This window comes from Myxine glutinosa, chromosome 1 (genome assembly GCF_964187855.1).
Source record: "Myxine glutinosa chromosome 1, kmMyxGlut1.1, whole genome shotgun sequence".
NCBI classification, from domain to species: Eukaryota; Metazoa; Chordata; class Myxini; order Myxiniformes; family Myxinidae; genus Myxine; species Myxine glutinosa.
In genome coordinates, this window is record NC_136261.1 from 443,211,470 (window position 1) to 443,236,470 (window position 25,001).

At 45.9% G+C, this 25,001-nt stretch overlaps 2 protein-coding genes and 1 long non-coding RNA gene across 5 annotated transcripts in view; 1 reads left to right on the forward strand and 2 right to left on the reverse strand.

Moving 5' to 3' along the window:
* LOC137418230 (E3 ubiquitin/ISG15 ligase TRIM25-like) overlaps positions 1–25,001 on the reverse strand; it is a 1,962,167-nt gene that overhangs the window by 1,850,203 nt on the left and 86,963 nt on the right. The gene's annotated exons all lie outside the window — the stretch shown is intronic.
* LOC144889692 (uncharacterized) overlaps positions 1–25,001 on the forward strand; it is a 283,804-nt gene that overhangs the window by 197,796 nt on the left and 61,007 nt on the right. The gene's annotated exons all lie outside the window — the stretch shown is intronic.
* The window catches only part of LOC144889670 (E3 ubiquitin/ISG15 ligase TRIM25-like), a 51,364-nt gene continuing 41,109 nt past the window's right edge, over positions 14,747–25,001 (reverse strand). For all 3 annotated transcript variants that reach the window (XM_078770794.1, XM_078770796.1, XM_078770795.1), the window contains 2 exons: positions 21,789–21,848; positions 14,747–15,417 (listed from right to left, as the gene is read on the reverse strand). In XM_078770794.1, the coding sequence (XP_078626920.1) occupies positions 14,891–15,417; positions 21,789–21,848 (587 nt within the window). In that variant the 3' untranslated portion in view covers positions 14,747–14,890. The remainder of the gene's footprint in view (positions 15,418–21,788; positions 21,849–25,001) is intronic.

A 25,001-nucleotide genomic window follows, 5' to 3' on the forward strand; every position in this document is an offset into this window, starting at 1 on the left:
TCAGAATGGGGGTAGAAACCAAACTGGATGCTCACAGGGAGGAAATGGAGCAGATGAGGGTGGCATCTGGGCAGGAGATGCAAGTGATGGGAGAGGAGATCAGAAGAGGAGTGAGTGAGGAGGTCGGAGGAGTGCGCGAGGAGGTGAGGCACTGTAAGGAGCGCATGGAGAAAGAGGTGAGAAAGGGGACTGTAAAATTGCAAGGTGGTATAGAGGAGTTGACGCTGGGAGTAGAACAACTGACAGTGGGACAAAAGGAGCTGGGGGACCAGGTAAAGAAGAACACAGCGGTAATAGAGGGTTTAAAATCGACACAGAAGGAGATGAAAAAGGACGTAGGGGTAATTAAAAAAGAGTGCCAGACGGTACATGAGGACCTGACGAGGAAAATGGACAAGGTGGTAGAGGTAATGGAGGTTAAAGAGCGGGAGGTGCGGGAGCACATAGAAAAAAATAAAGTGGAGTTAGAGGAAGAACTTAAAGGGGCGCACGAAGAGATGAAGGAGATGAAGCAAAAATTAGAGGAAGTGGAAGAAGGGGTGAGCGAAATTAAGAAGCGACGGAGAGAGGATAAGAAAGAGATAAAGGAGGAAGTAAAAGAATTGGTCCAAAGTCTGTGTTCGGATCGTGATGATGTGCTCATTAACCGGATGAGGGATTCGCAGGTGATGGAGGAGAAGCGAAGAGAAAGAGGACCCGGTGTAAGTGGTGACCAATATGGTCGTGCGTATGATGCGCCAGGGGATTTAAGGAGCTTGGGGGTCGAGATGGACCCGGGTGTTCGTGAGAGGCCGTTGGTGAAGTGTGCGACAGGTCTGGTGTGCGAAAAAGGAGGTGTGCGAGAAAATCCGACTCTGGGGTGTGTGAGGAAAAAGTGCGTGCCAAGGAGTGAGTGTGCTGGCGAGAGTGAGTCGGTCGTAGCGCGTGTGCGAGGGAGCACGTGGAAGCGCGGTGTGGTGAGTGTTACAGAGGGTGTAACGGGAGAGTGTGCGCGAGAAAGGTGTGTGACGGACAGGTGCATGAGGAAAGAGTGCGCTGTCAGAAGTAAGGAAGAGTGTCCACCTGTGGTGAGTGTTACAGAGGGTGTAACGGGAGAGTGTGCGCGAGAAAGGTGTGTGACGGACAGGTGCATGGGGAAAGAGTGTGCTGTCAAGAGTAAGGGTGAGTGCGCTGTCAGGAATGGAGGTGAAAGTAGTGAGAGTGACATGGAGCGTGAGTTAGTTGTGACAGGTGAGCGAGGATGTACACCTGGGATGGAAGGATGCACACCTGGAATGGTAGAGCGTGAGTGGGAATGCACGCTGGAGTTGGTGGTGAGGCACGTGGTTGGGTGTGCGAATGAGAGCACACCTGTGATTGTCACAGAGGAGGTGACCGAGGAGGGGGCTCGAAGAGGTGTATTGGTGAGGTGTGCAAGCAACGAATGTGTGCCAAAGTGTTCGGTGGTCAGGTGTGTGACCAAGGCTGTGAGTGGAATGGGTGTGCCTGGGTGTGTAAGGAACGGTACGAGGAGCATGGGCACAGCTGGATGTGTGAGCAAGGAACGGGCTGCGGGGTGTAAGCGTCCAGGTGAAGCATCGACGTTACACGGGTTAGAGGTTAGAGCGACTTTTAGCCGAAGCAGGCCCTCGGTGCGTGCCGGGCCTCGCTTTGAACGGCCGCGTCCAGGCTCCACTAGGCGGAGCTGGCAGCCCGATAGAAAGGGTCGTCATGGCGACCACTTTTTGTTGAGACGTGCCGGCAGGTCGAGATCGGGACATTGGATGGCTCCACGCCGAGGTGATGCGTGGGATCTCGGCCCGGGTAAACCTCCTTCCCTGCACCGAAGGCAGGACGCATCCAGCCGCTGGCACAGAACAACCCGCATTCATGGCTTGGCTTTACGAAGCCGGGCTTTGAACGGGAATTGGCGCACCGAGAGGTATTAGTGAGTAGACTGGGTGATGAGGTTAGTGTTTTGGCCCCAAAATTAGAGAAAAACAAAATTTGATGATTGGCAAGGGATTGGCAGTAGTGATTGGCAGATGATGGGCAGTGATTGGCAAATTTTTAATTTGTTGAAATTTGATGTGCAAAATTGGTAGTGAGAGACCCCCGATGTGGTGGGATGGCAAATCCACCATCCCTCACAGGGGGGGCAAATGCGCAATAGCTTATGGGGTGTATGGCAGTGAAAACTAGCCCGGGTGGGTTAGGATATGGTGTGTAGGGATCTAGCGAAGATGACATTAGGTAACGTTAAGTTTAGTTAGTGACTGATACCTGTAGTGGGGACGCAGGTAGATTAGTATGGATGATAATGACGTGGGAGCGCAATAGTTTAAAGGGACGACTGGGAAGCGCAAGTTTCAGAAGGGAGTAGTTAGCTGAGATGATGCCGTGTGAGTGAGAATTGAACAGGTGTGATTGCACAGGTGTGCAACTGGACAGGTGTGATTGCACAGGTGTGCAACTGGACAGGTGTGTGGAGCAGTGTATGAGTAGTGAGTGAGTGGATCAGCGCGAATGCGCTTGGGGAGAGAAGGGTGCAGGTGGCACCAGGTGTGAGAGCACAGGTGTGCAGGTACAGGTGTGTGGAGAGAGTTGGAGTGAGTGGTACGGAGTGGTGTGCATGGTGCGAAGGTGTGGATGGGGGAAGAGTGGACCCCTTTCACGAGCACCCGGGGCGGGTAGTGTAAGTGTTAGGTAGAGGGTGCAGGTAAATTGTGGTTGGATATTGGCATCTGTGGTGCGGTTGCAGAATGGTGTTGTGAATGGGTGCATTAGTGTTGTGGAAATGGCTGGGCGTGTAGCCTGTTAGTGTGTGTAGTTGGTTGGGCACTCCACCACTGTGAGGATGTCGGCCAGGTGAGGCCGCAGGTGGGCTCTGGGAGCCGGTAGTTGTGAGTGGGTGCCTGAGGATCCCGGGTGTGGATCGGGCAGCCCAGTGCCAGAGAGGGCACGGAGTGGGGAGAGAGCCAGAGGGCCTTCCCCAGGTAGTTAGGTTAGGGTGAGGAGCAGGTAAGCTCGGAGGCAACTGCAGTGGTGGAGGTGTGCAGGTGGGTAGACCCACTGGGAGAGGTACACGCCGCAGCCCAGAAATTGTGCGAGGGCACCGGGAGATGAATCGGGGGAGTGAGACCCCAAATTGAAGAGCACCACAGTTTGGCCAATGGGAATTGGTTTTTAGAACCCATAGTGTAAGAGGGCCAATGGTTTGGCCGGAGAAAGCCCCCGGGTAGTGTAAAGTTGTTAAAGTCATTTAGGAGATAGTTAGGATTGATGAACCTGTCGCACCATACGCAGCCACTTGCCTGAGGTGATGATGATGACTCCACACCTGTGTTTTCTTTGTTTGTTGCAGGAAATGAGATTGCTGTGAGGATTTGTGAGACGCATCACGACGTGGATGAGACATTGGGGTGATTCCATCTCTCCCTCCCTAGGAGGGACTGATGATGAATTGGTGATGGCAAATTTTGATGTTCAGTTGGAGATGGCAAATTTTGATGAGAGTTGAAAATGGCAAATTTGATTGGTTAGGAGGGAGAGAAGACGAATTTGGTATATGGGAGGAACGGGGAAGACAGTAGGGATGTTTGTTGATTTGTAAAGTAGATGTTTATGGGTAGTGTTGTGTTTTGTGGATACAGTAAGGGGTAAGGGAGGGGCCATGTAGGTTACCTGGTGGTGGGGGGGGGCGTACGATAGGAACGTACCTGTCTCACCTGGTTCCCATGTGCCCCCAGTGTGCATTACCAAAATTGCGTGCACTTTTGCGCCCTTACCACCTTACTCACTTGTTTCTTCTGTTGTCTCCCACCTCCGAGGATCTGGCTTTGGGGTAGAGAGAGAGGAGAGAGAGGTGCTGGCTGCGCAGTTGTGGGCCTGCACTTTCGCTGTTCGCTGCCTGGATCGGTACACCATATGGACCGCAATGTTTGTGGCCACCCACAATGGACCGCAGTTCGTTTGCGGCCAAGCACCACCCGGGGATGGACCTATGGATCAACGTGGCACCTATGCCATACAGGTGAACCACTAATAGTTAACACCACCAAGTGCACCACAAGAAGAGCAAGAGACACCTGCAGGGTTAGGGGTTGTCGCATTTATTTTTAATCATTGAACAATGGTGACTGCACCGATTGGTGGTGGGGTGGTGCTGTTGATGCTCGGGAAAGGGTGCTCTGCACGTTATTAAAGGCCGTCGGCCACAGAGCACTCGTGGGTTGGTGTATCGATGTTGGCAAGCGCGCTCTCTCTATGCATAACATCTGCATGTGTTCCTCCAAAAACAGGTCCTGGATCGTAGTGTAAATAGCAGCGTAGTCTTGTAAATAATGCTCCCTACCGGCTGTATGTTTAGTTTGAGAATTCTTTCCGGATTCGGTTATCCTGTGGGTGTGTTTCTGTGAGGAGAAGGGTGCAACGTCGCAGGGGGACATATTTACTCATTTGTGAATATCTGTAAAACTGTCGCACTCAGGGTAGAGTTAATAGTAGAGGGAACTACATTGCGTGCCACACTAAAGTAGGTAAAAATTTATCGGGTCGGGACGCCCCGAGGGTAGAGAAGGGTGCAATGTTGCGAATATGGAATTTGGCCTCCATATCCGCTTGTAAATATTCCCCTATTTTCTCCGATACTCCCCAACTCTCCCTTACCCCATTCCCTAGTCCCATTGTCTGTAAACAACACCCATTAGAGCCGATCTTCCCCTTCATCCCCCCATTAAATGTCGTGCCCAGGTCCCCCGCACCACACGTAGACAATTATAGGACATCTTGCTAGTTATTCTTAATCTATGTCAGTTAAGGACTTGTTTCCATTAATTATGACTCTTCGTTGCACCAGAATGTGATTATATGGCACCTGTTAGGAAGTTTAGGACCTCCCCATACCTCTCCGCATCTCTTCCCCATGAAGAAGCGCCAACTACAACAACAACAACAAAAGAGGGGGGCGGCGCGGTGACGGCATGGGGAGTGGGCGTCCTCCTTCCGGCTCGGTTAGCCACCATTGACCACGCGCTCCACGGGGTTACCACGAAGGGGCTCCCTGTCGGCCCCTCGTCAAGGGCGGAGCCGGTAACCCCCGCACCCAATGAGAAGCCATGGGCCGATGCCATCTGGGGCGGCGCTAACGAGCCGAGGGCGTGTCACTCCCCGCCGGATAGATACGCGGCCCCGCGCCGGACGTGACGAGAGATGCGCCCCGAGCTTGGAAGGAAAAGACGCCACCCTCCCGAGCGCTGAGCGACCTCCCCAGCTTGAGACCAAAGTCGCGACCCACAAGCGCTGTGATACCTTCACGCATCTCTGGACACCACCGTACGTGATTCTGTCCCTGAGCCAGGTGCACCTGAGCCATCGCGACCTGCCTCCCCTTTTCATCAACCCCCGTGTGAGTCAGCATTTTGTCCCGTGTGTCTGTCGTCTGTCCGGGGATAATATAAGAGTGTGTCTAAGTGCCTGTCTTCCTGTAATATACCTCTAGCCCCTGTAATCTAACCTTTTTCCGTACGAATATACTTGAGAATCGAAACCCTGGTGTCGTATTGTGTCATTATAACCCAGCCGGGTGTCTTCTCTTTCCTATTGAGCCAGCGTAGCGCGATTAGTCAACATTCGGGCACAATCGGGTAACTTGTACGGATACGGCGGCCATCCCGCTCGGCCCACCATACCATCAAAGTCGTATCTGTAACAGTATTTTATCTCTCCCAAGGGAATGTGCTCATTCTGGGATATGATTACCTGGACTCCGCTTAGACCATTAATCGAATTCCTTATCCTAAAAATCTGAAATTGCATGCACATGATCTCTGACACATTTGTGTTGAAATATTAAATTTACGACATCATTGGTCACATCGTTTGGCAGCCATATTGGATTGAAGGGAAATATTAAATAATTATATCTCTGAAACTACTTACCCTATCAATGCTAAATTTTACAAACATCATCTAACACCACCGTTGCATATAGTTTGAAAATGATGTCATTATAGATCATGTGGTTTGGCAGCCATCTTGGATAGAAAAACGAACCTTATCCGATTAACACGAAACTTCACAAAAGTGATCGGTTACCCATACATATAGTGTACATTTTTGAGGTCATATGTCATGTGGTGCATTAGCCATATTAGCTTGAAATCCGATATTTAAAAAAAATCCGGTTTTTAATTATAATTAAATTTATTTGTAAATTAAATTAAAAATTTAATCATAAGTTTTTCAATTAAATTATATAAATTATATAAATATTAAAATATATATATTTATTTTAAAAACATGGTGGAGGAGGGATGCAAGAGATCGCCTTAATCTCCTCTTCGAGCGGGGGAGGGGGAGAGGATGCTGGAGATCGCGTGTTGGGCAGAGGGGGAGGGGGAGGGACATGCTGATGGTACAATGCTCTCTATTCAACATGCGATGTTTGTACAAATTGCTGTTCTCACCTCTAATCCTTCCCAGGGAAACTCTCATTTCTTGCACTGTATTTATGTATTATTTATTGCAAATAATCCATCGGACATATAATCCATAACTGTATTTGTTGTAATCCTCCGTGTTGTTTATTTTTGCTCGGAGAATACCCTAATTATGTTAAAAAGTGAGATTCCAAACTTTTACCCAATAATGCACCAAACATTCACATTTCTCAGAAATCCGTCCAGTCTATGGTTCTGTTCCTTTGAATCTGAAGGTCGCCAAAGTTATTCCTGTTTTCAAAAGTAACAATCGTCACGTTGTTCACAATTACAGATCCATATCTGTTCTTTCGTGTTTTTCTAAATTTTGGAGAGACTTGTTTATAACTGTGTAAGCAAATTTCTCTCGAAATCTAATATTATTTTTGATCTCCAGTTTGGTTTTCGTAGTAAACACTCCACAGATTCGGCTTTTATTCATATGCCAGATTCCATCTCTAATTCCCTCTCGGACAGATTGTACGTCCCTGGTGTTTTCATTGATTTGTCCAAAGCCTTTGATGCGATTGACCACAATATCCTTCTTTCCAAACATGATTTTTATGGTGTTACAGGTTGTGTCTTGAATGCTTTAAAGACAATCTTATTGTAATAGAGCAACAATTTACAGGTGTAAAAATCTCTAATTCGTCATTGAGACATATCAGCCACGGAGTTCCTCAAGGATCTATACTTGGGCCTCTTCTTTACCTCCGCCACAAAAGGTTGATGGAGGTTATGTTTTCACACCTGTCTGTCTGTTCGTCTGTCCGTTTCTGAACAAGATAACTCAAAAAGTTGTGGACGGATTCGGACAAAATTTGGCAGAGATGTAGCGTATGTGACGAGGACGAAATGATTCGATTTTGGTGAAGATCCAGATCCGGATCCGGCTAGTAGAATTTTTAAAGTGATTCTTCACCATTGGGAGATTGGGACAATAACGATACAAAGCAGGATATCTCAAAAAGTTGTGAACGGATGATTTTGATGAAAGGTAAATTCCGTATTGTGATTTTCTGGTCTACTCTGGGATACAAAACGTAAACTGTTCACCTGGCAGAGGTATGCTCTCTTCTGAGTGCCGTTCTAGTTTCTTTTTATATGTTCATGGCCTACATACTTGTTCTTCTTCATTATCGTTTTTCCTTTTTTGCTGATGATACAACGATCATCCATTGCAATCCTTCTCATGACTCTTTGATCGACATTCTCAATAATGAACTCATTAAGGTTTCTTTCTGGTTTAAATCAAAGAAACTCTCTATAAATCCCAATAAAACCAAGTGTATGTTTTTAGGAAATCCACCAAACCTCTGTCTGATACTATTTCCTCTTTCTATATGGACAATGAACCCATTACTTTTGTTCATTCGACGAAATTTCCCGGTGTTCTCCTGGATGACAAACTTTGTTGGTCGAATCATATTTTATCGATTGCTCAGATTATTTCTCGAAACACGAACTTTCTGTGTAAACTTCGAACCTTCCTTCCTCCTTATATTTTATTGTCCCTCGATAATACCTGAATCCTCCGTCACCTGAACTACTGTAACATTGTCTGGGCACGCTCCAGTTACAATCAGCTGCACTCACTCTCAGTTATTCAAAATCGCGCTATATCGATCTGCACCTTCTCTCACCCACGTGACCAAACTGCACCTCTTATGACCATACTCAACACATTCACACTTTGTCACATTCATAAATTACATACAGGGATATTCATGTATAAACAAATTAACAAACTTCTTCCACAATTTTTTTCATCTTACTTTACAGTTGTCCATGATATCCACGTGATATCCACTCTCATTTCACGAGAGATCACAACATAACTTATTCCCACCTTTCCCCCGCACATCTTACTCCATGAATTCTCCACGTTATTTTGTGCCACGTGTTTGGAATATAATTGATGGAGCAGTGAAGGCCCCAGCCGTCTGTGAGTCGGTTTCACTCTTCCTTCAAACAAACTTTGATCTTGTATTATTATTTGTTTCCTTTCTACTCGTTCATTTATTATTCACTTTTGCAAGTCTCGCCTTGTTGTTATTTCATTCTTTTTTATTTGTTTATTCTTGTTATTGTTAATCATTGTATTTTTGACTATTTTCCCTTCATTTTTTACCATTCGGTATCCTAATCTAATTTATCGTTTATCATTTATATTGTTAGTCCATCGTCATATCGATACAAGCCTTGGCTTCTGAACATGCCTCCATATTTGCTTCCCTTATACATTATGTTGATTATATCCCAATGAGTTTTTTAAATTCCGAAGTATTACTTCTGAGAACGATCTTCAAAATGTGTTTCAGGTTCAACCCTGGACGGCTGGGTTCGAATCCAGACCCAGGTATAAACTGCCATGCAGGTGTTTCTCAGGCAGGTCATTCATTAATGTGTTCATCTTCGTTTCACGGATGGTCGTAAAGCCGGACGTCCTCTGTGCTGGCATTAATTGGTGAACGTTAAATATCCCACGGTTTCCTTCACGAAGAGCAGGTAACCCACCTGGAGTGTCATTGATCGATCTCGCCTTGAGGGCACCACCTGTTTGTTCACGGTTTTGTCTCCCGATAGGTACCAGGTAAGTATGATTTGTTCATCACAGGACATGATGCGACACCTTCTCAGGATTCCGTCCACGCGTGATGACGCGACCTTTAACTTTGTGACGTCACCATGATTGTTGTTGAATCGTTATTTTATCTCTCGATTGTTATGTCATCACAATAATCTTTTGTATGCGATTCGTTCGCACAGGTGACATGAAAATACCATCAGGTGTACATCCTGACGTGAACAGAAAATTCTCCTCCGGTAAGTTTGTTGTGAATCGGACAGTTTTGTTTAATTTACTATTTTAATTTATTTAAGCGAACAGTTTGTTATCTTGTCGAACAGTTTGTTATCTTGTCGAACAGTTTGTTATCTTGTCGAACAGTTTGTTATCTTGTCGAACAGTTTGTTATCTTGTCGAACAGCTCGTTATCTTGTCGAACAGTTTGGTATCTTGGCGAACAGTTTGTTATCTTGTCGAACAGCTCGTTATGTTGTCGAACAGTTTGTTATCTTGTCGAACAGTTTGTTATCTTGTCGAACAGTTTGTTATCTTGTCGGACAGTTTGTTATCTTGTCGAACAGTTTGTTATTTTGTCGAACAGTTTGTTATATTGTCGAACAGTTTGTTATCTTGTCGAACAGTTTGTTATCTTGTCGATCAGTTTGTTATCTTGTCGAACAGTAAGGTATCATTCTAATACAAGTTTAATGAATCACTGGGATGAATGTCTAATGTTTGTCCATTTCATATATTTTCAGGTAACCTATTGAGGACGTGACATCATGGATGATGTATGAACGAGGAAACGTTACATCACATGTCAGAGGTTACCCCTGAGACGTTACAAAAAGTTACCCTTAAAGGGATCCCAGCACTCTCCTGTGCAGTGGAGAACAGAACTGATGATGCAGAATTTTGTGAGAAGAATGGAACGAAGAAGAAGAGCAATTTGTTGAGAAGGTACCTGCATGTCATGTCACATGTGGAAATTATGAAAAAGTGAAATCATCACGTGTGTCCAACACATGTGACAAAAATGCAGCAACGAACTCTGGGATCATCAGGTGTAGATCCACCTTGGGTCATCCGGTACTAAATCCATAGACCAGAGAAATAAGTGCTTCGTTTGTGTGAAGGAGCGAAATCACACAGGTGAGCATCAACGACGACCTGTGAGTACGAAGGATAATTAATCGACAAAATGTGATATGGGAGCAAGAAAAGGTACTCAGTGATGATGATATGGTACACCGTATCCAGGTAAATGGTAACAATTGTGCTGACGTCATTGATAATGAGTTCAGGTTCCAAAGTCCTGTTAGTGTCCAAATATGACAGTCTCACCTGCAGATGAAACACCTGTGATCCAGTACATGATGATACTCTGCAGTAGTTCACCTCTTACAAAGATGATAACTTATATGAAGATCCGAACAGAATTATCTTTGTGAGTTCACTTCAGCACAAATACAGGTGCTTGTTGTCCGTACCTGGTATAGTGAATAACACTTTATACAGGTGCTCCATTCACTAAAAGGAATGAAGAATACGACGCAGACCGCAGATCAAAGGTCATGATAGAACCACAAAAAGGTAAATCTTCTATAATTTGTTCATCAGATATGTCAACAGGTTATCTTCTATCAAAGGTTACCTGCCTAAAGAAAAGTGCAGAGGAGTGTGGTGACGAATCCACACCACAGGTGCTCATCCTGAAAAGAACGTTATCTTCCACCATTCTGCTAAATCATTCCGGAATGATGTGAAGGACACCTCTGAGAAACCGAGAAGAAGAAGAATCCAGAAGGTGATCCATCGCTGTTTATTCATCGCTTTGATTCTGCACCTGAATGTGTACCTGTGTCATTCCACAATCACGTGACCTGGATGGTGAATGATGCAACTCCAGAGATGAATGAGTCAGACTTAAAGTGGAACCGAAATGACAGAAATCGGGAAGAAGGGCTCAATATGGATGGAGATATTTGTGCACCTGCAGCAGGTATCCCACTAGCATTTCACACATTAAAACAAACCAGGAGTAAAGAAGAAGTTAAAATGTTGAACCGTTTTATCAATATCATCAGGTATCAAATAGCCAGAGATGTATCGCTTCCATGTCATGGACTAGTGAGGACTAGGGGACTAGGAACAAGGATGAGCTCTTGAGGAGGACCAGGGGACCAGGAATAAGGTGAGCTCTTACCAGGGGACCAGGAACAAGGTGAGCTCTTGGTTCCCACAAACCTCGAATGAACGAATATGAATGATCGTTTTGAGGCCATTTAGCGTTGGTCATAAGCTTGATGTTGGTCATAAGCTTGATGTTGGTCATAAGCTTGATCAATGATCATTAGCCTTGCGGGCCCCATGACCTCATGGTTCCCTGTTTGAGGCAGTTTTTATGGCCGGATGCCCTTCCTGACACCAACCATTAGTCACGCTCTTGCGATGCGCAGGGATACGGTGTACCTGTTGCAAACCAGTGTACACACCGTGATCATTCATCCCAGCAAGCATGGTACTCAATTTGCACGACCTCGGAAGGATGAACAGGCTGAGTCAACCCCCCTGGTATTAATTCAGCGATCGACCGGGATTCGAACCCAGGATCCTAGGATCCCAAGCCGGCTCCCTAACCGCTAAGCCAACACCAGGCTTAATTCCCACAAACCTTAAAGTTGGAAAATTCACTCAAAGTGCCATTGGTAACCTGGACTTCCGTGAACACACGGGAAGGTACAACAACGCGTAGCACCGCCCACAACATCTACCAACATTCAGGTAACGATGATGAGGTGTTGAAAGCTTTTACATCAGGACCATGAACCAAGACACCTGGAGAGCTCCATGGGCAGGAATTCAGCTCTTCCAGACTAAGGTGAGTGGTCCAACCTGGAGAGATCGACAGCAAAGTCGTTCCTTGTGCGGCCGGAAAGTTGTACAAGAACCAAGAGATACCAATGTGTCTTGTGTACATCAACATGGTCCCCGTTCTAAAAAGGTGTGTGGAAGGTGAAAGAGCTGGCAGGTGGGAACAGCACCTTGAGGAATAAACTTGCTGCCATACCTGATATCTACTGGACACAGTAAACACTTGCCAGGTATCCATAATACCTGATGGTGATGAAGAAGCATCTATCACCAGATACAGGTACATCATTCCAACAGGTAAATTTCACTGTGAGTGAAACTAGCGAAATGTTCAATGGTGTTTGGACTGACGAGGCTTCAGAACAGAACCAGGTATGGTGTTTAATCATAGATTCTTCTTCTTCTTCTTCTTTTGAATGTGACACAAGGTGTCGGGGTCGCGTCATTGACTGAGTGCAGTGACCTGTGACGTTGATGACCAATGACCTGTGTAGGTTACAGTGGATTTGTTCTGTAATTTGTTCAGGATGCCGGCGATAGCTCACCGACTATTCACGAAGGATACCGTGGGATCTTTAACGTTCAACAACTAATATCGTTAGACGGGATTACCGTTTAATGTTCATCACAGGGACGCTACTCGCCTTGATGGATCATCCTACCTGTGAAACACCGTGATGAGCCCCGACCGCGCATTGATGGATCATCCTACCTGTGAAACACCGGGATGAGCCCCTATCGCACATTGATGGATCATCCTACCTGTGAAACACCGTCATGAGCCCCGACCGCGCATTGATGGATCATACTACATGTGAAACACCGGGATGAGCCCCATATCGCGCATTGATGGATCATCTTACCTGTGAAACACCATGATGAGCCCCATACCACACATTGATGGATCATCCTACCTGTGCAAAACCGGGATGAGCCCCATATCGCGCATTCATGGATCATCCTATCTGTGAAACACGGTGTTGAGCCCCTACCGTGCATTGATAGATCATCCTACAGGTGAAACACCATGATGATCCCCATACCGCGCATTGATGGACCAATGGATCATGCTACCTGTGAAACACCGTGATGAGCCCCGACCGCGCATTGATGGATCATCGTACCTGTGAAACACCGGGATGAGCCCCATAGCGCGAATTGAATATTGATGGGTCGTCCTACCTGTGAAACACCGGGATGAGCCCCATAACACGCAATGATGGATCATCCTACCTGTGAAACACCGGGATGAGCCCCTACCGCGCATTGATGGACCATCCTACCTGTGAAACACCGGGATGAGCCCCCTACCATGCATTGATGGATCATCCTACCTGTGAAACACCGGGATGAGCCCCTACCGCGCATTGATGGACCATCCTACCTGTGAAACACCAGGATGAGCCCCCTACCATGCATCGATGGATCATCCTACCTGTGAAACACCGGGATGAGCCCCGACCACGCAGTGCTGGATCATCCTACCTGTGAAACACCGGGATGAGCCCCGACCGCGCAGTGCTGGATCATCCTACCTGTAAAACACCGGGATGAGCCCCATACCGTGCATTGATGGATCATCTTTCCTGTGAAACACCATGATAAGCCCCATACCACGCATTGATGGATCATCCAACCTGAGAAACACTGGGATGAGCCCCATATCGCGCATTCATGGATCATCCTACCTGTGAAACACCGGGATGAGCCCCATACCGCGCATTGATGGATCATCCTACCTGTGAAACACCATGATGAGCCCCATACCGTGCATTGATGGATCAATGGAACATCCTACCTGTGAAACACCATGATGAGCCCCATACCGCGCATTGGTGGATCATCCTACCTGTGAAACCCAGGGGTGAGCCCCCTACCACGCATTGATGGATCATCCTACCTGTGAAACACCCTTGTTTACAATACCACTGCGCATTGTTTTGATATTGTGACGTCATAAAACACTTTTCATACATGTTTTATCGCAGGTTTTTCACTCACGATACAAACGTAATACCTGGGAAGATTCGTCATACAGGTTGTAATATCAACATTCAATGGCGTCGACGTGTAAAATTAAGAAGAAGTGAATTAGTGAATGTTTAACATGAAGGTGTTTACCTGTCCTTTGTTTAAATATCCAGGTATAGCGAGATCTAAGTCCCCACAACCAAAAATTGCCGGGTCGAGTTTCCCCCAATTGGGGAAATTGGAGGGTGAACCCCAACCTGCCCCTCCCAGAGTGCAATGTCGCCCTGAGGGCAGCACCTGTATGATCATGGTTTACCTCCCACCAGGTGAATATGAATTGTTTATCACAGTACTTGATGCGACGCCTTCTCTGGAATTTGCATTCACCTGATGACGCTAAATTAACTTAGTGACGTCACTGCACTGGTTATTAAATTATTTTATCTCTGTGTTTTGATTGGATGGAAGAGATTTCCACGAAGATTAAGATTAAAACCTCTGTGGGAAACAATGAGAACCTGACGTTTCAGGTGTGAACCCTTCATCGGATCAAAAGAGACAGTAACACCCAAAAGGTCACCTGGCCATTTTTCCAACGGTGTGATCCGCGATACATGATGAACGTTCTGTTAATTCCATCCAGGGTTCCACATTCTACCTGTGATCCAATCCAAACCCACTCTCACCTTCACGATAAACGCCGGTGTTCCATTCCAGGTAAACACAAAGGGTTTCATCTACCTGGAGGGACTTTCTTCAGTCAAACATTCCATTCAATCACACGTTTGAAGAAGAAGAATCCGTATTGTATCGTGAGGAGAATGAAGAGTTCGGGTTAAAGTTCATTTCACATTAAATAAGATAAACAATGAACTTATTAAATTATATAAACTTTATTATAATATAAACATTAATCAGTAATCACATCGTCATGAACAGGTGAATCACATCGTCATGAACAGGTAAATGATTTGATTGATTTGAACCCAAGATAACCGGATCAGTTTGTGATGAAAGTTTATTTCCCTAAATGTACAAAATGAACGGAATCTCCATTACCCCAAACCCAAATCGCGGGTTTAACGGGGTCCGTGAAGTTCCCCCTGAACACGTGCAGGACCCGCGAGTCCCCGAAACACGTCAACTCTCCCGCCTCGCAATCCAAGAAGAACCCAAACCGTTCATGATCCCCCGGGACGGACAGGGAGGTACCTTGATAGTTGTGATGTGCGGAGAATTCGTTATTACATTTATCTAAACACCAAGACTCGGGATTCTCTCCCAACAAGCTCTGTCTCCCTTTTCTCCCCATGGAGTTTAAACAGATTCCGATTCTGCACCAACGACTCGACCTCACATCGACCTCCCAGTAATGACGACCTGAGGAGAAACAATCACAGGAAACAACTTGTGGACAAACATCAAACCGATCAGGATGTTCCGGGTACTGATTCTCGGTCCAGGTTCCAGTCGCCGTCCTGAGATCCCCGGAGATCTTGATCCGTCGATGTGCAGAGTTTGGGTCCAGACTCGGGCTCCGTCCATCTGCGGACACGACACAGGGTCACGGACATTGTTAGACAAACGGACAAAAACACAAACACATTAATCTCTATCACAAAAAATCTTTTATTACAATTGTTTTGTTTATTCACTTCACGATTTAACAACTTTATTTATTTCGCAATGAACAACTTACATTATTTATTTATTTATTTCACCGAGAAAAACTTCGAGGGGGAGTGGATCGGGAGGGGAGAAGACGAGGGAGGAGATCTGTGAGTGAGGAGAGAGGATGAGGAGGGGACAGAGGTTGAGGGGCGGCAGAGATTGACGGGAGAGGGGTCAGAGGTTGAAGAGGGGGGAGGGGAGGGGAAATGAAAATCCTGCAGGTGTGACACTGTTTAACAGGTCGACACACACATTGATGAGTCACTCTGCACCTGTGAAACACCGGGATGACAGTTTATAGCTCGGTCGGGATTCAAACCCAGGTTAGACACCTCAGAGCGAGTGCGGATACCTCTCAGACATCGTGCTTGTCCTGTTACTTTCATCCTCCATTTGCTTTCCCATTCCGGAGATGTCTCCATGAAGCGAGCCACCGTATCACCATGGAAACCAAGTGGTTTTAGCACTCGACGTTGATTGTTTTACACGTGTATTTATCTCACCTGAACGAAGTTCAGTTGAGCTTATGCGATGACGCGTAGTGTCGGTCCGTAAACACTTGAAACTTCTTCTCCGAAACCGCTGATGAGATTGCGACCAAATTTGGCACAAATGATATTTGTTTTGTTGTGACTAAAGTTTGTTCATGGCACTAAAAAAACTCGCCGTCTAAGGGGTTTACCGGGGGTCAAGTGGATCCAGGTTTAACCCACAAAATAGGAATTTGCTTTTTCTCAAACTACACAAACGATTTCGATGAAACTTAACCACAACCTTCATCCCCCATGATGTACCTGAGTTTATTCAAGGCAATAAAAAAAATCTCCTCCTTTGGAGGATCTACGGGGTGGGGGGTGGGAGGTGTTGCCCCGGGGTGGGAGGGGTTACCCAGGGGTGAGAGGGGTTACCCAGGGGTGAGAGGGGTTACCCCGGGGTGGGAGGTGTTGCCCCGGGGTGGGAGGGGTTACCCAGGGTGGGAGGGGTTACCCAGGGTGGGAGGTGTTGCCCCGGGGTGGGAGGGGTTGCCCCAGGGTGTGAGGGGTTGCCCCAGGGTGGGAGGGGTTGCCCCGGGGTGGTGGGTATTGCCCCGGGGTGGGAGGTGTTGCCCCGGGGTGGGAGGTGTTGCCCCGGGGTGGGAGGTGTTGCCCCAGGGTGGGAGGTGTTGCCCCGGGGTGGGAGGTGTTGCCCCGGGGTGGGAGGTGTTGCCCCGGGGTGGGAGGTGTTGCCCCGGGGTGGGAGGTGTTGCCCCGGGGTGGGAGGGGTTACCCAGGGTGGGAGGTGTTGCCCCGGGGTGGGAGGGGTTGCCCCGGGGTGGGAGGGGTTACCCCGGGGTGGGAGGTGTTGCCCCGGGGTGGGAGGTGTTGCCCCGGGGTGGGAGGGGTATTGCCCCGGGGTGGGAGGTGTTGCCCCAGGGTGGGAGGTGTTGCCCCGGGGTGGGAGGGGTTGCCTCGGGGTGGGAGGTGTTGCCCCGGGTGGGAGGGGTTGCCTCGGGGTGGGTGAAGTTGCCCCGGGGTGGGAGGGGTTGCCCCGGGGTGGGATGGGTTTGCCCCCAAAATATGTATTTTTTTGTTTGTTTGTTTTATAGTCTTATGATTATGTTAGTATTATTCTACATGCTAACCTGTCTTCGAGCAACCATTGAAATTGGGTTAAAATACCTGTAGTCGGTGTATTATACTGTTTATTTGACCAGGTGAGCACCCCGATGTTTTATGTTGACGAGAATATAAGATCCATCGCTTCGCTGACGGAAATACCAATCTTTGCTGAGATGGTTAATCTATGGAGGAACAAAAAATGGTTTCCTGGAAGATCCTGCTCTCCGTGCAGGTGTACCCAATGTCACGTGTTGGCATTTGCAGTTTCGACACGCGTGTCCATGGATCCATACAAAAAATATTATTATTATTATTTTTTTTTGTATCACAAACATTCCCAGGAGGTACCCGAATCCACCGTAGTTTGCTTCATTGAAATCTGTTACGTGGTCCCCTCGGTGAATACCTGGTCTCAGTGACCCCTGGACCGTGAGAGGAACTTCGCCAGAAAGCTGTATTATATATGCGCTTTCGCCACGCAAGCCATATGAATTTCACCCAAGACAACTGACGTTCAAGGATATATTTCAATGGTAATGACACCAAACAATTTCAATGACACAACCATCAACAATATTTCAAGGACACAACCACGGAGATTTTCCCCGAGCAATCAACCATACATAATCATCACCAATTCCCAATTCACAATCAATTCCCTATGATTAAGATGGCCATCTTATACATGTGTGTCCCGGTGAGTACTCACACCCCCTTTCGGTCTCTGCTCCTCACAATGTCTCTGGGCCCCTCCTGACCAAGATACTGCTACTGGTCGGCGTCTCCGCACTCGGGCGGTTGAACGAACCCCGGGTGGACGTTTCTCCACCGGGCAGGTATCGTACCAGGCACCGTGGCTGCAGCCCCTCGTGGCCACGCGGAGCGGGTACGGTAGAGCAAGCCAAACCCCACGCCGCTTGCAAGGCGCGTTAGACCCCAACGTGCGACCCGCACGCGTCTGTTTGGACGGTGCCGCGAACGATTCCAGACGCGGGGTCGATGCACGGCCCCACGTCAACTTGACGTCTCCACCGGGCCGGTACACGTCCCGGGAATTCCTATCGCCGGACAGGTTTCGGAACGCCGCTGTTTTCCATGCAGCGCCAGGTCGATTCCACCTTTTTTCGGAGCGGGGCGAGGAAGAAGAATCACCGTCCTTTTTTCTCCTCGTGTCTTTTCTCTTCCGTTTCCGGTCACTTCCGTTTCCGGCCACTCCCTCAGAAGGGCTCCTGACCCTCCAACCACAACAACTACACAACAACTTAATATACTCCACACGGATAAGCAAAGACCTGAATGGTAATGCACATACATTCACATAAATATGTAACAAATTCATTAATCCATTCTCAAGTTACAACATGTCAAACAGACACACAGACAGAGACACAGAGACACAAACAGACAGACAGACAGAGACACAGAGACACAAACAGACAGACAGACAGACAGACATGACTCCTTTTATAATATAGATATAAGATAGATGTTTAGCAATCTACTGACAGCTGAGTTTCTCCATTCTGCTTGGAAGAATAAGATGAAGAAGAAGAGGAAGGGGAAGCGCCTGTGCTTTGTTTACGCCCTTTCTCCAGAAGAAGAAGAAGGATCATGGCTGAGTTTCTCTGTAATGTTTTTCCAATTTGAAGAGGAAGATTTATCAGAAGCAGATCGTTTCTCTGTGATGTTTTCCGAGTTTGAAGAAGAAGATTTATCAGAAGCAGATCGTTTCTCTGTCATGTTTTCCGAGTATGAAGAAGAAGATTTATCAGAAGGAGATCGTTTCTCTGTGATGTTTTCCGAGTTTGAATAAGAAGTTTCTCGTTGAGTATGAAATGCAAAGCTCGAACCAACATGATCGAAATCCAACACGAGGTCGATGGACGTTATTTTTATACTGGAAGAGTCGACCTGTCGCTTCACTGATGGACCAATTAGTCATCATGTCTCTTGCTGCTGGAAGGGGAAGGAGGAGGGAAGAGGAGGAAGGGGAGAGGGAGGAGGAAGAGGAGGAAGGGGAGCGGGAGGAGGAAGAGAATGGAGGGAAGGGGTGGGAGGAGGAGGGCAGGGGGAAGGGGTGGGAGGAGGAGGGCAGGGGGAAGGGGAGGGAGGAGAAAGGGGAAGAGGAAGAGGGGAGGGGAAGAGGAAAGAGGAGGGGAGAGGGGAAGGGATGTACTGCATATATTATTTTGGGGGGGGGGGGCTTTTACAGGACCCTCGATTTGGGGGAGAAGGAAAGGAGAACACATTTACCCGTGCAAACAGAGCTTTAACATCAGCGTTGCCCAAGTAAATAGAGAAATTGTAATAACCTCTGCCACCACACATTTACTCTTGATGCCGAGGGCACATTGTCGATGTTAACCTCCCCACCCCCGCCCCCCCCCCCCCAACCTACCCATGATGCCGAGAGCACATTGCCGAATACTCTAACCCTAATCCCTATAATAATAAAAAAACTCACTCCCACAATATCCCTCTCACTCCCACACAATTTCAATGCCCTAACCCTAACCCCTATAAAAATATTAACTCACTTCCACAATATCCCTCTCACTCCCACACAATTTCAATACCATAACCCCAACCCCTATAAAAAAATTAACTCACTCCCACAATATCCCTCTCACTCCCACACAATTTCAATACCCTAACCCGAACCCCTATAAAAATATTAACTCACTCCCACAATATCCCTCTCACTCCCACAATATCCCTCTCACTCCCACACAATTTCAATACCCTAACCCTAACCCCTATAAAATAATTAACTCACTCCCACAATATCCCTCTCACTCCCACACAATTTCAATACCCTAAACCGAACCCCTATAAAAATATTAACTCACTCCCACAATATCCCTCTCACTCCCACAATATCCCTAACTTATTGAGTAGTGTATGTAGATGTATCTACTTTTGTGGAAGTGACGTCGTATCATGAAAGAAGATCACACAAAAAGGGGGAAAATAAAATAGCACAACAAAGGCGAGGCACCAGGGGGTGGGGGGAGGGAGAGGGATGGGGGGGCTGAGGGAGGGGCTGCTTCGTTCGTTGATATACGTACTTTTTAGCTCACCTGGAACAAAGTTCAGGTGAGCTTATGCGATGGCGCGGCGTCCGTCCGTCTGTCTGTAAACACTTGAAACTTCTTCTGCAAAACCGCTGATGGGATTTTGACCAAATTTGGCACAAATGATATTTGTTGTGGTGTGACTAAAGCTTGTTCACGACAATGAAAAAAAACGGGATCTCAGGGGTCTGCGTGGAGCCATATTTCCCCCCAAAATAGGTATTTGCTTTTTCCCCTGAAACGACAAACACTATTTCGATGAAACTTCCCCACAACCTTCACCACACGTGATGTATAAATGTTTGTTCAAGGCATTACAAAAGGAGGTATGTGGGAGTGGACCCCAAAATAGGTATGTTTTGTTTGTTTGAAGTCTATTGATTATGTCAGTATGAATCTCCCTGCTGCCCTGTTTTCTGGCAACCATTGTAATTGGTTTAAAATACCTTTAGTCAGTGCAGTATACTGGTTATTCTACCAGGTGAGCGCCAGGTGTATTGCCCATATTTTTACTCTTTAAAGGAAGGAACTAGATAAAATAGACTCAATCTGAGGAGTTGGCAGGGGTGTTCCACCCATTACCAAGCTGCTTGGAGAGTGCTCACCAAGCAGCTCAAGCACTCAAGCAAGCTTTATTGTACACAAACCGATCTGTTCTGTCTGACGCAGGGCATACTGGAATTGAGTGGACAAAATGGGGGGAATTAAGACCCCAAGCTGAGCGACCTGAACGCAGGCTGACCAAAGATAAGCCTGTTCGTGTAAATTATCTTGAAAACACACACACAAAGACACAGTTTTCCTTCATGTAATCCATTGGAGGTGGAGAGGTATGTATGCAAAGTTTGGGGGTGCTACGTTTCATGGTTTTGGAGTTATGGAGGAGACGGACACACACACACACACACACACACACACACACACACACACACACACACACACACACACACACACACACACACACCTTTTTATTATTATAGATATATTATGATTCCACAATGTTTGTTGATGTAAGATGTTTATGTGAGAGATTGGGAAATATGTGACAAATTCCTTCAGGATTGTAAATTTTATCTGGGACGAACGAGCAATTTATACCGGATTATGTTTCAGAACGAACCACGATTTGTCAAGAAAGACCTTGTTCTGATTACATCGTTGGTGAGAAGGGGAGGACGAGAGAAAGAGGGGAATGGGGTAGTGGGGAAGAGAGAGAGAGGGGATGGGGGAAGTGAGGAAGAGAGAGAGGGAAGGGGATGGGGGGTGGGGGATGAGAGAGGAGGGAGGAGAGGGTGTGGATTAAGAAAGGCCTTTAATCAGCAAACACAAGTTTGGACTATCCCCTCTTCCTGGTTGGACATCGTTCAATTAAACAAACCTTGGGTTTTGTGACACTTGACAAGAGGGAAAATCGAGTTGGAAAATAACTAAGTGGAATAGAGTGAAGGAAAATATGAACAGGGAAATAATACAGAAGAAAAAGGAAAGAATGAAAAGGAGAAAATATGGAATTTTAAATGATCTGTAAATGGAAGGAAGAAGAAGAACCCCCTCCCCGTTCCCCTTCACTTACAAAGTCTTCTCAAGTTGTTCTGATCCAGCTCCACCTTCTCCGGATGCTCCACCGGTCCTTCTGTGGAAATGATTAAAGATTAACATAAATTACAAGATGTGAAATTCTATTGTTTTTTTGTTAATGAAGATTTATTTTATCTTTTAACGAAAAATCTAAACACAACAAACATGGGGGAAGAGACATGGAACCTCCATTTTGTATTAAATAAATTATAATTTTCATCGATTCATGAAGGAAATTTCCCAACATTGTCCTTACACTTCCCTCTCATGTAGTAAAATGGAGTGATCGCTCATTCGTTTTCTCCACAAGATAGAATGAATCTTTCCTTCTTCACTGGAATTAAACATCACATGATTCCAGGAACAAGTGAATGATTCAAGAAACATGTGAATGATTCAAGAAACATGCGAATTATTCAAGGTACATGTGAATGATTCAATGTGCATGTAATTGATTCAAGGTACATGTGAATGATTCAAGGAACATGTGAATTATTCCAGGTACATGTCAATGATTGAAGCAACATGCGAATTATTCAATATGCATGTGAATGATTTTAGGAACATGTGAATGATTTATGTTGATGTGAGATCGTTCTTGGTGAAATTAATCTGTTGATCGCTCCGTGATAGGTCAGTGCACCTGTGAAAAAATTATAGATTGAAAAATTCCATTTACCAACTCAGTATTTTTAGCTCACCTGGACTTTAGTGCGGTGAGCTTATGCGATCGAGGATTGTCCATAGGTAAGTGAGTGAGTGAGGGAGTGAGGGAGGGAGGGATTGAGGGAGGGAGGGATTGAGTCTGTAAACACTTCAGTCATTATCGCTTGAACCAAACACATGATGTTGATGAAAGTTGGACATGAGCTTCATATTTGATGCTTCATGAAGGTGAATTCATCACATCAAAATCTGCGCTCAATAAGGGGAACTACGGGGGTTTGACCCCAAAATAGGTATTTGATCTCTTCTCTGAAACTACGCACACAATTTTGAAAAACGTGATCACAACCTTCATCACCCATGATGTACCAAAGTTTGTTCACAGCATTAAACATATCATAGTCTGAGAGGGTCCGTGGGGGGTTGAGCGACTGTTGCACCTGATCCAGGTGAGCTTCAGGACCCGCGGTCCTATTTATTTTTTTACTTTCCCTGAATTGACCCAATGGTTGATCGATCCAAAATGGAAATGACTGAATTATTTTGTCCAGCCTTTCATAATGTTCATTGATCAGTTGTTTTTATCATAACAATGAATAAATTATTTGAAGATGGAAGTGAGAACAACTCATTCACCTGACATGTTCCAGGTGACGCATCACTGTGTAATCAGTGTGTGTTTCCTGTACAACACCTGGAAATATTAACCAAAAGTTTCTACTTCGTTTGTGATGTTCCGTGAACACTTCACTGTACAGAATTCATTTTAACAACTTTTACACAAACATTCTTCACTTTTCCAAACTTTTACAATTACAGTTCATGAGAAGAATAAAACAATGATTGACCCGATCAGTAACATCGACTTGGATGTTAAGTTTTGCACAAACACCAAGTTCATGTCCTGAGTTCACATTCTCAACTAATGACCTCATTCACCTGTAAAATGTTTGTTTTCGGCACAAAAGGAGATTTCTCTCCCTCGCGGGCCGATCCACCGACAATCCCGGATCCACAACTTTGTGGATTTCATGTTATGAATTTTATAATTTATGAAAAATGATTTAAATTATGTTAGTCTTGTATTTCTGGTCCATAATGTTTCTTTATTATAACAAAATTAACTCGAACGGCACCTGGTAGAGCACATACCTCCACCAGGCTGCACAGTTTATGTTTTGTATCCCCTGAAAGACCGGATCTGGATCCAGACCTGGACCAAAGTCGAATCGGCTTGGTATTGTCACCCAACCAACTCATTCACCAAGTTTTGTCATAACTCATTCACAACTTTTTGAAATATCGTGGTATACAGGACATCGTTTTTGGCCCCAACTCTCAATGATGTGAAATCAGTTAAAAATTCTGTTCCGGATCTGGAATCGGATGTTCCCCAAATCGGATGAATTCGTCCTCGTCACACACCCAACCTATCCACAAGATTCCGCCCGAATCCATCCACAACTTTTTGAGATATCCTGCTCACAGACAAACAAACAAACAAGACAAAGACATAGACAAGGGTGAAAACATAACCTCCATCCACCTTCAGAGGCAGAGGGAATACGTGGAATGTAAGAAAGTTTTTTTTCCTGGAAATTTATATTTCCGGAGTGGAACATATTTTAGTTCCTCATTCACGTCATCACCGATTTTTCCAATCACAATACTTTGATTTCCTGAATCCATGCTGGAATTCCAACCTCTAGGAAAGGATAACATTAAAACGAGATTTTAGGTGGGACAAACAGCAAAAGCAAATCAAAATGGCCTTCAAATCAAGCTACAGACGGTGTATCCTCCATCGCTCAAATTCATTACTTGAAAAACCTGAGACTTCATAGAACATGATACTCCATGCAGTGTTCAAGTATTTACTTCACTTTTAATATTATAAACAATTTAAAGATAATTTTTAAAATCTGGAACTTTAACACGACTACACTGTACCAGCACGACTACACTGTACTAACACGACTTCACTGTACTAACACGACTTCACGGTACTAGCACAACCACACTGTACTAGCACGACTACACTGTACTAGCACAACTACACTATACTAACACGACTACACTATACTTGCACGACTACACTATACAAACACGACTATACTGTACCCAACACGACTACACTGTACCAACACGACTCCACTGTACTAACACGACTCCACTGTACTAACACGACTCCACTGTACTAACACGACTCCACTGCACTAGCATGGCTACACTGTACCAGCACGACTACACTGTACTAATACGACGATGAGTCACAGTTGAGGAGATGGAGGCTTTATTGATCACCATAGAACACGGCGTCAATCGACATCTTACAGAAGCATATCGGTGGCCTCTTCTTCACCCTCTCACGTGCAACTCCCTCTCATCATCATCCTCATCATCATCAGCGATATTGATCTTTGCATGGCTGATGACCCCATGATGATCATGTCCATGGATGGGTTTCACAAACTACACTTATGCAGTACTGAGCCTACACTATTTATTTATTTGGCATTGGGGGCGGTGTACTTTGAATGTA